Below are 11,561 nucleotides of genomic sequence, written 5' to 3'. Positions count from 1 at the left end.
AAATGAAACTCCACAAAGATGGCACTTCACGCTCAACCATCTGTTGGTGCACGGTCATGGAAATGTCATAATATTCTTGCTATGCTCTTTCAATTAACTGAATTAACCAAGACTTGTTTCCAGTCTTATTTAAAACTATAATAGCAGCTTTTAGTATCAAAGTAAAAAAAAAAAAAGTAATTAGTATCAAAAACCAAGCCGTGTTTTGTGATTCTGCCATCACCGGGTCAGTACAGGGACCTTTTGTTCTTAGACAGAATATTTAGTTGGAAATTACATCAATCAAAAGTAGGAATAAAAGCCTTGTCTAACCTAACAACCTCTCCTTTGTGAAAGGTCACTCCATTTGAAGCTAAGGACAAACACCAGTCCACGCTTTGATTCTCGTGTTCCACCTCTGGGAGACAACATTAGAGGATGAAAGGGCCCCGCTATCTCCACTGGATCAGTGGATCTGCCCAGGGCCTCACCGGCCTCACCAGCTTCACCAGCCCAATGCTGCCTGCCACTGTTGCCTCCTGTTTTGCAGCATGTCCTATTTACTTATTTATTCGTCCCTCCTCCACCCACGACTCACTTCTTATCTCGCCCATTAAAATTAATCCTCATCTAAAAATATCTACTCTGGCTCGTCAGAGAGGATGTAATCGAGGAGGAGATGGCCTCTCTCAATCGCCCCCCCCCCCCTCCTTCTGCCTCGCTCTCGCTGATGAGCGCTCAATGTCTGTTGAGAAAGCGCTCTCACTTCGACTAAATGACGAGGTACGAAAAATGACAAACACAACCTGTGTTTGCAAAGCTGAGATCTTAATCACACACCGCCATACTTCACTGCTTACAGAGGCCTGATTGGGTTTGTGCATCTGCCTTCACGCGTGGGTTTGCTGACACATTCGCTAACAGTTGAAGCCGTACGAATATAGTAATTAAGCTCTACTTTAGGCCTGTTTTATCTGTAGCACGAGTTGGAAAAATGACTAAACGCAGGCAGGCAAAACGTGTCATTAGATAAAAAAAAAAAAAAAAAAAAAGCTTAGAAGAGACACAACGAAGGGACGGTATGTTCAGGTGTCATATTTGAAGTGTAGATGGGGAGAGCGTTAATGACATAAAAAAAATAGAGAGAAAGAAAATCTCCATATTCTACAAACTCTTATCCTAATTGGTAAATTGCTTGATGGCGAGCTGCAGTTCTGCGTTGCCCCCCCGGCCTTAAAGTTTTATACTGATACTAACAAACTGAGGCAATGCAATCACAACGGCCTGCGAGGCTGCTCGGGTTGGATAATAACTGTCCCCCCTCTGTGTGTGTGACCTTGTGATTATGCCCCAGTGTGATGCTTTGGCCCGGCTGATTACCTGTCAGCAGGTTTTTTGTGCATCACACACAAACACACACACACACACACACGCTCGCACACAAATCATCACCCAGCAACAGACAATACCCACTGGGCAGGTCAGCACACTGCTTCAGGAGGCATATTGCTGTTTAAAAAGGAGCGCACACACATAAATGGGCCCACGCGGCGTCTGGAACATAGATTGTCTATTAAGGAGTGTATTAGGAGAACCCAGGGGTCCGACATTGAGACAGTTTGTGCGCCATTAGAGCGGGATTTTATGTCGTCTGGTGGCCAGTGATACTGAGTGAGAGCACACACGGACACAAACATTCATCATTCAATGAAACTCTCCAAAATGGGAGAATTATGGCTGCAGGAGGCATATTCGCAGAAACTACTGATTCTGAGTCTTGTCACTTCCCTGCTCCGCACCTAAGTGAAAATAATGTTTTTGTTTTTTACAGACAAGCAGTGATCAAACAGTTTGCTGGATTGTCTCTTTGGACTGCATCTTTCTGGGACTGAAAACTGGTTTGAAAGAGCTCTATGACCCACACGAATATTCATCGCTCATGATTGATTTCTATTTTGGTCCTCTTCATCTGCAACTTCGTATCTCAGCATGTGTGCATGTGTGACTTGTCCCGGCAGCGCTGCATCTGTGGTGTGATGAGCACAGTGAATAGTGTTTTTCTTTTTCTTCCCCTTGGAAATTGAAAGCAAGATTTAGGTTTTGGTCGGGCACAGAGTTCATCGGCATAGTTAAGCCCAGATACTGGCTGCCCATGGTCAAAGACTTTAGTTTAGCAGCAGGGTGGCGTAATAAGCCTGGATGGGTACCGTTCACGTTTAATTGTCCACCTTTATACACACACACCGGCTTGCCTGTCCTTTCTGTTCCTCTCTTCCAGTATGTGCCTGCTGCTCTGTTGACTTTCTGCATCAGTAGTATTTTTCTACAAAGACAGCTAATACACACAGCTCATGATTTTCCCACCCCGATTCCGTTTTCACAGCAGCAGGTGATCCGTGTGGGGAGGAAGCTTGTTGTTAATTCTGTCGACTGTCGTAACTACTTGAGAGCAACGTGGTACCAAATGACATTGCAAAACAACCAGGTGCTATTACAAGCTTGTACGAAACGATGGCAAATATCGGCCTCCGTTAAATCGGAGCATCCTTCTCTGTTTCTCTGCAGATCATGAACGAATGTCAGTAGACAGCAGGTGTGAAGTGAGAGCAGATTGTCCACTAGTTGATCGATCGCATACAGCGGTATTCTGAAAAATGGATACAAACATAAAAGTGTAAAATGCTGAAATGGGTCAACCGAGGGAAGTCTATGTGTGGGGAACAATGAAATCTGGCTCAATAGTAACTCAACATTTCACATTAATGTAGTGATCCATCAGACTCTGACCTTTGACCTTTCAACTGAGGGATTCATACAAGAGATCATTTTTATTTCTGTAGCTGAAAAAGTTAGCGATTCATTTTCATCTCCTATATTCCCCCAAAGTAAAATATTTGATGAATACGCAGCATCTAAACAGCAGTGTAGCTTGCATACCATATTATATATAATGATGAAATAATGAACCAGCCTTCTGTCGCATGCGATTTTTAATAGTCTTTGTTCACATGGGTTGAGAGGAAATGTTCAGGAAGACGCGGCAGCAGGAGGTCATGCCAAACTTGGTGCCCCCGGAGTTGCCTGGAGGACCTTTAGAAGTCAGGGCCATCTTTCTTCAGGTTCTTGTAGTCTGTGTTGACGGCCACAAACTGTGGAAGGCAGGAGGAATACATTTAAATCTGTTTTGCTTAAATTAAATTCATCAGTGCTGTCTTTAGGAGAACGCGTGGAAAAACAAAGAGGCAGGGGTGAACATTTTATCCCTCTCGTGCAAACACACACAGCCGGGCACATTTATTCACTGTGACACTTTCTATATCATTCATTTTCTACATTCTTGTCTTGCTGAGTTTGTTGTGGATGATGTATATGCCGTACGACTACATAAGTGTGATATAAATACATGACAGCCCTCCAACCATGATAAACTAACATTCTTGCCGTGATTATTTTCTCCCCGTATTTGTCTTGATTGGTCTGCCATTAAGACTCTCGCCTCTCACCATTGCCCTCCCCTCTTTCCCGCTTCCCCCTCCTCATTACGATCATTGTTTGGACTTCAGTGGAATTTCGATGCGAGACCTTTGCCTCGCTATCGAGAATTAAACATGCCGTGTCCTGACCTTTTGTCTGCAGCGACTTTCATTCCACTGGCAAGCAACGCAGCCTTGAAACCCTCAGAAAATGCTCTTTTCTCTCAAAAACACATCATCGAGCTCTCCTCTTCTGGGACCCGTCAGTTGGTTGTTTTTCTGCTCTATTTTGGGTCAGCGTTAATATTTCCAATAGTTTGTGTGTGGCTCTGGCCTTGTTCAAGAGGTAAGGCAAGTCATTACAGATTACTACAAGCTACTGGTTCCATCTGCTTTAATTTGTTGTGTTGAATGACACTTTGTTGTACTTATGGTCTGAACAGATGTGAAGAAAGCGAGGAATTATTTTGCCTGCATTAATTGGTCCAGATTCATTTGGGGGGAATTTTGGAGCTGGTGACGAATGTTAGATTTTCAGTGACTCGCTAAAAACGGTGCCATTCATGTCTAGTTCAGTCTGGCAGGTGTGATTGGTGTGGGCAGGTACATGGCCCCTCAGGGTGTGACAGGGGAGTAGGTACCTTGTACTGGTAGGTCGGGTCGAGCTTGTTCCAGGGCTCTGGGTTGTTCCTCCTGTCCCAGAGGCTGCACATGTGGAGAGATACAGAGCATGCAGAACAGAGAGAGGAAGAAGGAAGAAAGAAGACAGTTATCTATGATGGAGGGCAATGTATACTCCTTTCACACAGGGAAAAAAAACCTTTTAACATTTCTTGCCTAAACCTAACCAAAACATTTTCTTACCTGAACCTAACAAAGTAGTTTTCTTACCTAAACCGAACCAACTTGTTTTCTTACTTAAACCTAGCCATGTAGCTTTCTTGCCTTAACCTAACCAAATAGTTTTCTTAGCTAAACCTAACTAGGAAGCTATTCTTGCCTAAACCTAACCAATCAGTTTTGTTGCCTAAACCTAACCATGTGGCTTTCTTGCCTTAATCGTACTAGGAAGCGTTTCTTACCTAAATCTTACCAATCAGTTTTGTTGCCTAACCCTAATCAAGACATTTCCTTACCTGAACCTAACAAAGTAGTTTTCTTACCTAAACCTAACCAACTTGTTTTCTTACTTAAACCTAACCATTTAGTTTTCTTAGCTAAACCTAACTAGGAAGCTATTCTTGCCTAAACCTAACCATGTAGTTTTCTTACCTAAACCTTTCCAAGAATTTTTCTTACTTAAACCTGACCAAATGGCTTTCTTACCTGAACCTAATCAGGTTGTTTCCTTAGCTAAACCCAACCAAACTGTGATGGCGCAGGCACAGTACATGTGTCACTGTCATGTTGTTTTGGGAGATGCTGACAATCAACCTCATTCGGTCATGTTGGTATGAGGATGTATTGTGATATGTGGCTTTTGTCTTTAGTTGGAAGGGCTTAGTTGGCATTCAATCACAGGTCAAATAACTCTGCATTAGTCACAGGTATTTATCGGTTGCAGATCTGATCGGCAATGATGGAAACATGGCATCGGGATGGACATGATCATCAGCGTCAAAAAGAGACTGAATTAAAAGATACTGTACAAAAAAATAAACTTTTTATAAATGAGTATTAAGGTCTTCTGAATGCAGTCTGATGATCATGATCTGTTGTTTTGAACTGTTCCCTGTTTTTCGGCACATTTGTGATGTCAAACGTGACCCAAATGAAACAAAACAGAAGGGCAAATTCATCTACCGCCGGCAGTGGGAAGGTGGTCAATCACCTTGTTTTAGTGGGTTTATCCATGTCTTAACAACCTATATTAAATATGTTAGTTTTCGAGTGAAAATTGAGAAAATTAAGATTTGGAGAAGAAAAAACCAAGGTTGTAAACAAATACCTGGAAAAAGAACATGGGAACAGAAGGACTGGGACAAAAGGAGATGAAGACAATGAAGTTGGAAAAAAAAAGATTATGTTGGATTATGAGATGAGGTGAACTCGGTGACTTGGCAGATCTCCTCTGTTCATTAACCAAAGTCTGGATTTCACAGCACTCCGCTGTGACTCTCCAGCCCTCCTCCTCCCGCTCTGGCAGTAGACACGCAGCCAAAGTACAAACAAAGAGAGCGAGAGCGTGATGGCAGAGCGGGCATGTCTCCCCCTCTCTCTCCATTACCACAAACACTAGACGGTCTCTGAGAGAGAGAGACATGGAGAGAGAGAGAGAGAAAGAGAGAGAGGAAGCCACTGACCACAGCACTCACCACCAGCTGATGATGAGGTCACCCGTTATGGCTGACCCTCAGAACAAGTGGTTATGTGTGGCCTCAAACAGGACATGAACAGGGTACATTCACTGTATGTGTGCAGTCACCGAGTTCAGTGTGGCTTGTGCAGCTTCGGAGATATCAAAATTGAATACAGTCAGCTGCTATAAACCTTCAATACACATTATCAAATGTGCTTTTTTTATTGATAAGGATATTAAAATCTGTGCACATACATGGATGACATTAGGGTGAAGGTTTGATGGCAGTTTTTCAAATCTGAATGCATACGTGCTTATTTAAACCATAAATCCAGTCTGATTCAGATTGAGCATCTCTGATCTCTGTATTCTCTGGGGCACTGAGGCGCAGAAAGTCGTGATACATTTAGAGTGAAATAGTTACAAACCCTGGTAAGGATTAAAATTTGTACAGCTGTCTTGAACTACATGGGAGGGACATCCCCCAAAACACTTCCCCACTTTGAGGGATGTCTGAGAATATGTAAGTTCTCATGTTTTGCCGTTTATCTGAGCTATGTGCTCCAGTCTTATAGGATCTGCTCGCTTGTTCTTATCAGCAAGGAGCAACGAAAAAAGCATTCATGGAAGAGGGATTCTGAATTTGAGTTAGTGCTATCTGTCTCTTTCAACAAAGGTCAAATCACAAATGTCACCAACAGAATATTATCAGCTGTACCTTTATCAATATAGATTTTGAAAGTAACCTGTCCGAAAGACTGAAAAGAAAACTCTCGTCAAGTTAAAGAGTGCTCTGCAAGCCTGTTTTACAAACTCTAAAGACAAATGTTTGTTAAACTGAGTCGTATCAGAGGGTGGAATCTCCTCGTTAAACCTTATTTATTTACATCATGTCCGTATTTGGTTTGACATAATGACTGGTTTGTAGTCAGCATCTACATCACGTCTGACAAATTGTTACAGACCTGGGATTTGTATTTACGACAGTGGTGTTGCACTCAAAAATTGTGGGGGGTACCAAATCGCACAACATGCCGATTTCTATAATGTGTTGCATTCATGCATTACATTCTGAATTACAACCATTGTTTGTTATTTTGTTTTTTACTTGGCTGTTGATGGAAGTAGCTCAGGAGTGAGCCATCTCACTTCCCTCTCATCTCCTGTTGACAGTTGCATATGCACAGTACCTATCAGGCAAGACCTATCAGGCAAGACGTCAACGTCTGCTCATGTGATGCAGTTGTTACAAGGCTTTGTAGCTTTTTCAAAACATCTGCCTGTGACAATCACAAGAAGACAAGTGCTTGACTGAAAATATCTCTGACAACCCTGACACATAGAATTGACAATGAAAACTGTTTTAATGTCAACAAAATGTTGCTTCCTGGAGAAAAGAAATTTGATTGTTGAGTCTCATCCCCAGATTGTCAAGTACTCACACATTTGGTTGGCAGACGCCAGACGCCGTCCCAAAGCATGACAACCTGGGGATGAGATATAAACTATATTTCTCCAGGAGAATACACTTGCTTTAAAAAGGCTGCTGAAAATGTCTGGCCCATCTCTGGCTCCTGGTTTTAAAATCTGACCCAGTTGAACTTGTTGAAGCAAATGTAGTTCTATTGCCAACCTGGACGAAGATCCTAAAGAGGGTTGACCATCAGATGCCAACTCTGTTTCTCTTGATGTACACAACATTTGGATTCAATTGACAATAACTGAAAAGAAACCTTTAAATATCTGGATGATTGCAACAACGGCTAGTTTAGACAGATGGCGAGCTTACGTGACATGTGGTCCTCTTGCCAGACGAATCAGATAGAAGGTGGCCCCTGTGAGGCCCACAGTCAGAAAGACGAACTGAGGGATTAACTGTGAAGAGGAGAGGAGAGGAGAGGAGGAGTGCATCAGTCCACAGAGACATATGAAGGTAAACACACATAATTCCATCAAGTAGTTGGCTTGTGATATGTACCATGAACGTACACCTTTTGTGAGATACACACACATTATACACACATACACAGGTAGTTGTTATTCCTGTTTTCCCTCCGCCTGCCCTCCTCCATATGCATGAGGCCCGGGCCATGTGTGAGGCAGCTCACTGTCAGCCTGGGTTGAATGGGCAAGGACGCGGTGGAAGAGAGAGCTGCCGCATCTCTGCGTGTGCCAGCCTCTCCTCCTCAACACTATACCTGTCAGACTGAGCGACAGCATCACACACACAAACGCGCACAAAAAACTGTGGGCGTAAACAAACGCACACACACATGCACGTAGGTCGGCTAACACTCACAGTCTGAGAACCTCCAACACACAGGAGTGAATAAAAGTGTGTGTGCATGGACACACTTTTTTTTATTTGATGTTTGAGCTGTGATGATGACAGGAATTAGAATATAAAAGCACATTAGGGGGACAGGGGGATAATGTGATATGTCATCTTAAAACAGCCGAAGCTTAGCGTCAATCCTCTCACCATGCCACATCTATTTATTCATCAACACTACACCGTGATACTCTGTGTGTGTGTGTGTGTGTGTGTGTGTGTGTGTGTGTGTGAGTGTGTGAGAGACGGGGGGGGGGGGGGGGGGGGGGGAGGGAGAGTCACACCGCTGGTGAACAGCTGTTCTCAGCACACACAGATCTAGTCGAGCTGTAGAGAGATGACAGTTTGATCAGGTTGAACTGAAGGATGTCTCTACTCAGCTGTATCTGGACATCTGTCTTCTGTCTGATTGCGTTGCCACTTTTCTTGTTGCTGATTAGGAGAAGGTCTGGTGATAAAACTTTGATTCACTACTTTAAAGCAAGAGAGATGAAGAAAATTTCCCTCCCCAGTTTTCATGCTGAAAACCACTTTGCGCAGCTCCGACTGAGGGGAAGGAATCGGCTTTACTTGAGTGCAGTTTGACAGCAAGCAGAACCAGTCAGTGTTTGGTATTTTAGAAGAATTGTACTCAGCTTTCATCCACCAAACGTTTAAAGCAACATTATGTAGAAATTGGCATTCGGTGCGATTTATTCCTCTCACTGATTTTGAAGCTGATATTTTCTTGTAGAAATGCTGCATAATGTTGCTTTAACTTTTTACTGTACTGTATTTCAGCACCAGTCTGTTTTCGTGTACGTCGTGCTGCTCACCCAGCATGCCTGAATTCTTCTCGGAGTATGTTTACTGTAATTTTTTTTCCAGGATAACCTTGGAATAAACTGCATGCACACACTCACTCACACACACACACACAAGTGCACATTGAACATGTGCTATGCGCTGAATGCAGACACTCAGCTTCGATCACTGAAGTAGACACACACCTCTGCCGTGCGCACAAAAAAACACGGAAGCAGGTCAGCTTTGATCACACACACACACACACACACACACACAAATAATCGAGGCCTGTGTGTGTGGGAGCTGTCCACTCCCCGGTGCTGAGATCTTCATATCGTGCCACACAAGAGAGTGTTTCACCTTTTACCATTCAGCCTGACCGATATAGGATGTGTTTTATACTCGCTTGGGTTCAATACTGTTGCTGCCCTTATTACTTTTCTGGTGCACTGCCAAACCAGCCCTGTCAATCCATGAATTTGGGTCACCCTCAGCATAGCTGCGAGGCTACAGAGAAAACACAAGCACAGAGAGCTTCTGTGCCTTTTCAATAACTTTCTTTCTTCATTTATTATGATAGTATGACAATACTAATGAAGATATTACTGTGTACAGTCACAGTACTTGTTTAAAAAGACTCAGGTGAGCACATTGATAATTATAATTCTTTTAATGTCTTATGTAACTAAAGAATCTAAGCTAAAAGGTCCACTTACAAGCTTTTAGAGCTTCAGGCTTCATCTCACAGAAGTGTTTATATTATATTAAAGGTGCACTATGTAGTTTTGGGGAAGACTTTATAAGAAGAGGAACATCTTCACAGACTGTTTTTTTATGCCTTAACAAACCCGCTTTGTTGTCATAGCTGAATAACCAAACTGACCTGAAAGGATCATTTCAAACTATTTTACTTTGTTTGACACTAGGAAGGTAGCAGGATCTGGCAGATATGAACAGTGTTCTGAGTTTTAATCTCTTATCAAAATCTGCGTAGTGCCCTTTTAATGTCATTATTTTTTTAAACTATAAAATGTCATAAAAGGTTGAAAAACATTCACAAGTTTCTGGAGGACATTTTGTAATTGCACTTTGTTTAAAAAGTATATATCTTCTCAAAGGTAGATTCAGTAAGGCCTCAGTTTTCAGTTAATTTAGATGGATGACCTAAAAAAGCTACACACATGAATTTTAAAACACAGTCTATTACAGTCTGTTTTTTTAGGCTTTGTGTTTCACGACATTATGTCAAAAACAGCTTCATGTTAGCCATAGAAATAATCACACAGCTCAACAGATACATGAGTATGATGCAACCTACCCCCGGATGTTTCTTCGCATGCTGAAACATAGTCTTAATCATCTTTTATTCTCCCGAAACAAGAAGCAGATGAAAACTAAACCATGTGAAAGCAACGTCAAAACTAAAGTCAAGGTCTGACAAGTGTATCCATGTGAATGAATGTTTGTTAGCTGAAGTAGAGTGTTGGCCAGGGCAGCAAAACCTGTTGCCAATCTCCCCCCTCGGATCTGTCCCTCTCCCTCCCTGCCTCCCTCTGTCCGTCCCTCCCATTGGACGAATGAGAGGGTCAGAGGGGAGAGGAGGACAGGGGGAAGAGAGGGTGAGGCAGTCCTAATCCCTCATAATCACATCTGTTGACGACACTGTATGTTTCCGCTGAGGCTCATTGGGTACTCTGTGTCCCAAAAGTGTTTTTGTTATACAACAACAAAACTGCAGGTACTGAAACTCAGATTTCCACCGGCACAACAGATGCAGACGAATATTTTCTCCTGGAGGTGCAGCCTGCTCCAATAATGGCTCCGTGTTTAGACCTGACACGGGAGAGCAGCCATTGTGTTGGATAGTTTCAAGTTATATTGTTGTTTTCTAAAATGACAAGCTACTGTTTTTATGGATAGTCATTACTCTGAAACTTTAAAATAACCCCCCAGTGGCCATTAAACTGTGCTGTTTTCGCAGAGCGTGTCGTTCCGTGCAAAGAGGAGAGAAATAATAGCGGTGTCTAACACGTCCCTTGGGTTGAGACCTTTGTACCAGGCATGATAATGGCAATTGATTAGTCGTTGATGCAGCGCCCGCAGACCTTTCAGGTTCCTTAACAGCACTTTGCAACCTAATGTAATTAACACCAAAATGCTACGCTATGCAAAATGCAGAGGTCATTACTATTCCTTACTTAAGGTTGTTCCCAGTGTTTATCATGCTTAAGCGGATGAGGCGAAGTGGTTGCAATTCCTTTTTTTTTTTAAGCCACACTCATGTTGCGGCTATTCGATGGATCATCATTACATTTCATACAGTAACATTTAAGGTCTTCAGAGGATGAACCATAAAAAACTTTGGTGATCCCCTGACGTTCCATCTAGCGCCACCAGCAGGTCAAACTTTTCACTTTCCAGGAAGTATTCCAACGTCCACGACTACCTTTGAGCAGATATGTATGATTCCCAGATGATGTACCTTAATGATTAATTCATCTTGACAGGATTTGAGGGACTGAAATGACTTTTGATTCATACTCTCTGTTCCGCACAGGATGAACTCAGATGTTTGTTGAGCCCCTGAATTTTTATCCAGACATGCACTATCATCTGGTCATCTTTTTTTTTTCTTTCTTTTTCGTCCAACACTTTGTTTTAGGGCTGTACGATATGTAGTTTCAGCATTGAC

The 11,561-nt window shown here is 42.6% G+C and overlaps 1 protein-coding gene across 1 annotated transcript; it reads right to left on the bottom strand.

Moving 5' to 3' along the window:
• Window positions 1–2,951: 2,951 nt before the first annotated feature.
• LOC115582982 (cytochrome c oxidase subunit NDUFA4) lies at window positions 2,952–10,419 on the bottom strand. The gene is made up of 4 exons (XM_030419285.1): window positions 10,188–10,419; window positions 7,541–7,626; window positions 4,094–4,157; window positions 2,952–3,128 (listed from the first exon to the last, which is right to left on the bottom strand). The coding sequence occupies exons 1-4, from the start codon at window positions 10,227–10,229 to the stop codon at window positions 3,072–3,074; spliced, it is 249 nt and encodes an 82-aa protein (XP_030275145.1). The 5' UTR covers window positions 10,230–10,419; the 3' UTR covers window positions 2,952–3,071.
• Between the last annotated feature and the right edge of the window lie 1,142 nt (window positions 10,420–11,561).

Source organism: Sparus aurata, chromosome 6, assembly GCF_900880675.1.
Source record: "Sparus aurata chromosome 6, fSpaAur1.1, whole genome shotgun sequence".
In the NCBI taxonomy this organism is placed as follows: domain Eukaryota; kingdom Metazoa; phylum Chordata; class Actinopteri; order Spariformes; family Sparidae; genus Sparus; species Sparus aurata.
The sequence above is the reverse complement of the archived record's forward strand: the minus strand, read 5'-3'. Positions and strand labels throughout refer to the sequence as shown.

Excerpts from the sequence above, each read along its gene's own strand:
- LOC115582982 (XM_030419285.1), bottom strand. The coding sequence starts at position 10,229 with ATGATTAAGACTATGTTTCAGCATGCGAAGAAACATCCGGGG. Across the intron at positions 7,627-10,187 it reads ATGCGAAGAAACATCCGGGG|TTAATCCCTCAGTTCGTCTT; the intron begins GTAGGTTGCATC and ends TCCTCTTCACAG. Across the intron at positions 4,158-7,540 it reads GCAAGAGGACCACATGTCAC|CCTCTGGGACAGGAGGAACA; the intron begins GTAAGCTCGCCA and ends CCACATGTGCAG.